The 3,920-nt window shown below is 52.2% G+C and overlaps 2 protein-coding genes across 2 annotated transcripts in view; one reads left to right on the top strand and one right to left on the bottom strand.

Moving 5' to 3' along the window:
* Positions 1 to 1,610, top strand: part of LOC125503135 (RING finger protein nhl-1-like) — a gene marked incomplete at both ends in the record, with an annotated part of 25,698 nt that extends 24,088 nt beyond the window's left edge. The window contains 2 exon segments of the mRNA XM_048663110.1: positions 9 to 154; positions 210 to 1,610. Of these exon segments, the coding sequence (XP_048519067.1) occupies positions 20 to 154; positions 210 to 1,610 (1,536 nt within the window).
* The window catches only part of LOC125503134 (RING finger protein nhl-1-like), a gene marked incomplete at both ends in the record, with an annotated part of 10,143 nt that overhangs the window by 1,318 nt on the left and 4,905 nt on the right, over positions 1 to 3,920 (bottom strand).

The following is a 3,920-nucleotide window of genomic DNA, read 5'->3' on the forward strand; positions in this document are numbered from 1 at the left end:
TTTTCCAGCCGCCAGCAGGATGGAACAATTCGAGCAGCTGCTCACCTGCGCCATCTGCCTGGACCGCTACCGCAACCCCAAGCTGCTCCCCTGCCAGCACAGCTTCTGCATGGAGCCCTGCCTGGAGGGCCTGGTGGACTACGTGCGGCGCCAGGTAGGCCACTCGCCCCGCCCCCTGGGGCACCGCCCCTCACTCTCCCCCGTTCCAGGTCAAGTGCCCCGAGTGCCGCGCGGAGCACCGCATCCCCTACCAGGGCATCCAGGGCTTCCCCACCAACGTGACGCTGCAGCGCTTCCTCGAGCTGCACATCGAGATCACCGGGGAGCTTCCGGACCCCACCAGCGGCCAAGTGATGGAGCGCTGCAACGTCTGCTCGGAGAAGGCCTACTGCAGCTTCTGCCACCACTGCGACAAGAAGGTGTGCGAGGAGTGCAAGGGCGCCCACATGGAGATCCTGCGCAGGGAGATCGCGCGCATCAACAACCAGGTGCGCAGAGGCATCCACCGGCTGCAGGACAGCCTCCACCTGGTGGAGAAGAACACGCAGCACATCCAGACCAACTGTCTGTCGGTCAGCGAGGAGATCGAGGAGATCTACCGGCGCCTCAACAAGGCGCTGAAGGACCGCACGGAGCACCTGCGCGGCGAGATCGAGCGCTACCTCAGCACGGAGCTGCGCAGCCTCACCGGCCTCAAGGAGAACCTGGGCCAGGAGATCGCCAACATCCTCAGCAACTGCGACCTGGCCGACAAGCACATGAGCGAGAGCGCGGACATCTGGGACGACTGCGAGCTGATGGACACCAAGGAGATCTTCCTGAAGACCATCGAGTTCATCCGCAACTTCGAGTACGAGAACGCCGACTACTCGCGCAGGCTGCGCCTGGTGCTGGCGCACGACCCCAACCAGCTGGTGCTGCACGTGGCGGGCTACGGCGACCTCAGCGTGGCCAACCCCAACAGCCCCTTCGCGCAGGGCGGCGCGGGGCTGCTGCAGCCCCCGGGGCCCGGCCTCATGCGCTCCAAGAGCGACCACCGCCTGGCCTTCCGGCAGCCCGAGCACGAGCGCTACGGCGAGGCGGAGGCGGAGCCCCCACTGAGCGGGCGCAAGTTCGGCGAGCGGCCGGCGAAGGCGCACAGCTACGGGAGAGGCGCGGGAGAGTATGGGGGAGAGGAGCACGAGCACGAGGGCCCGCGCGCCGCCCGCTCCAAGTACAGCAGCCGGTTCAGGAGGCGCAACACGGAGGAGGAGTCGGACGCGGAGGGCCGCGGGGTGCGGTTCCACGAGCAGAAGAGGGAGGAGCGGGAGCGGCCGCTGGACACGGAGGACGTGACCCGGGGGCCGCTGAGCGGGATCACGCGGCTGGCGGACTCGCCCAGGGTGATGAAGAAGCTGCAAGAGAACCCGACGGGCAAGAAGGAGAAAAAGGAGAAAAAGGCGGCGCCCGAGCCGGCGGCGGCCAAGCGGGCGCCGCCGCCCGCGGCGCGCCAAGCGAGCGAGGAGGACGAGATCGCAAAGATTAAGCGCCAGAACAAGGGGGCGACCACCTCCGCGGACGTGGAGGCGCCGCCCGCCGAAGACCGACAGCGGAAGACGCCCGCCCCCGAGGTGAGTCTGGATGAGTAGCCCTCTAAGTGCCTGATTTAGCCTAGTTTGTAGTAGAATAATTGCTTGCCCCGCCCACACGACACATTGGCATGCTTGTTCTCCCCCAACTCTCCTCACTCCATGTCGATTGGCCCTCCCAGCAAGCGCGAGCACGTCTTTGCCAGGTACTTTGTGCATACTGTGTGTGTTTGTGATGCTCCCCGTCCCCTTGGGGGCGCTCGCCTGATGATGACGGGAAATCGAAACGTTTCAGATGGGTTCTATACTGTTGAGGCGGACTGTTCGGGCATTTTATTGCCAACTTCTTTTTGGGTGYTTCGCCTCAAARATTGTTGTCTTTTATTACAGATTGATAAACRGTTYTSTTAYTWMRMWWTTASWWCKAATTRTWTWTCAAAAAGTCAGTTAKTKAAGCMWAGTCCTAATTTGAWAAATTWTCGTTATCAAAAGAACCYAAATGAACCTACAAAAGAGTATGTTAATAAATTGATSTAAMARTMSTAGGATAATACAATATATTAAAAWTCGWMTGTGCAAAWKGTTCGTAACAGGTTTATTTTGATTTTGTTTTGTTCGTGGGAATTCTTGATTACTTTTTGATAAGTAATTCGTTCTTATTGCTAAATAGGAGCACTATTTATCAATTTGTAATAGAAAACGTGAGGAAATTCTGTCTTTTTTAAAGACGAAAATTTTTGAGTACCCAAAAAGAAGTTTGTATAAAAATCGAAACGTTTGCCACGCATTAAGCATCCGATGCCCTACAAATTTCGACCGAAAGTCGTTTGCTAAGTTGACGAGCACAAAGCATACGCAAAAATCTCCAAAAATAACTCCCGAAAATTCCCGGAAGATGGTGGAAAATCGAAACGTCGTCCACGCGCAGAGCACACTTTGCGCCCACGTTTTCAGATAAAAAATGCCTCTTTAGCTTAGCAGTTTTCTGAAGACAAAAATGTCCAACTGGGACCTGCGCAAAAATATTGCGCATTTTGACAAATCATGGAAAATTGCCTGATGATGACGGAAAATCGAAAAAATCGAAACGTCCCCCATCTGTCGCAGGTGCGGGCCTAGAAGAAGCAGCTGATGGCAACTCGCCAGCTTCGGTGGTTTCTGGATAAATTAAAGCCCATACCGAAAATTCCCTGATGATGACCAGAAATCGAAATTTTGCCCGCTTATAGAGGGAGCCTTGCTCTACCACATACAAGAAGAACTACCGTTCTGGCGTTGCGGCGATGAGGAGAAAATAATTGCTGAACTCTAACCTGCAAAAAATCGGACCGGGTTTTAAAAATTTTTGGAAACTGTCTGATGATGGCTGAAAAATGAAACTTTCAACGGTCATAGAGCAAATCGCTAGCAATAAGAGCAAGATTTAGATCTTTTTAGTTTGAGAAAATTTTGTGGCGATTTTGACAGATTTTCGAAGCCTTAGATGGAATTTTCTGCTTTGGCCACATTTGCAGGTGCCTCTTCCAAAGCGCCTCCTGAAGAACCGAGAGGAGGCAGAAAGGCAACGTTTAAGTCAGAGTGAAGCCAAAATGATGCTTGATTTACCGGAGGATTTTGCGGGTATCATTTAGGGACCTTTTTGGGGCGATTTTCTGAGTTTTCCAACCGGTATCAGAAAATTTTCGCTTTGAAAAAATTTGCCGGGATTTTTTCCAAACTGCCTCCTACAGAACCCAGAGAATCTATAGAGGTGATTTTGCGCTTGTTTTGTACAGAAACGTAGGGTTCATTTGCCACAAAAAATTTAGATTTTCCTTTGGGGAAATTTTGTGGCGATTTTGACAGATTTTCAAAGCCTTAGATGGAATTTTCTGCTTTGGCAACATTTGCAAGTGCCTCTTCCAAAGCGCCTCCTGTAGAACCAAGAAAAGGCAGAAAGGCAACGTTTAAGTCAGAGTGAAGCCAAAATGATGCTTGATTCACCGGAGGATTTTGCGGGTATCATTTAGGGACCTTTTTGGCGAGATTTTCTGAGTTTTCCAACCGGTATCAGAAAATTTTCGCTTTGGAAAAATTTGCTGGGAATTTTTCTAAACTGCCTCCTACAGAACCCAGAGAATCTATAGAGGTGATTTTGCGCTTGTTTTGTACAGAAACGTCCGCTTCATTTGCCACAAAACATTGAGATTTTTCTTAGGGGAAATTTTGTGGCGATTTTGACAGATTTTCAAAGCCTTAGATGGAATTTTCTGCTTTGGCAACATTTGCAAGTGCCTCTTCCAAAGCGCCTCCTGTAGAACCAAGAAAAGGCAGAAAGGCAACGTTTAAGTCAGAGTGAAGCCAAAATGATGC

Source organism: Dendroctonus ponderosae, unplaced genomic scaffold (genome assembly GCF_020466585.1).
Source record: "Dendroctonus ponderosae isolate FM_Combo_2020 unplaced genomic scaffold, Dpon_F_20191213v2 Dpon_F_20191213_12, whole genome shotgun sequence".
Taxonomy (NCBI): domain Eukaryota; kingdom Metazoa; phylum Arthropoda; class Insecta; order Coleoptera; family Curculionidae; genus Dendroctonus; species Dendroctonus ponderosae.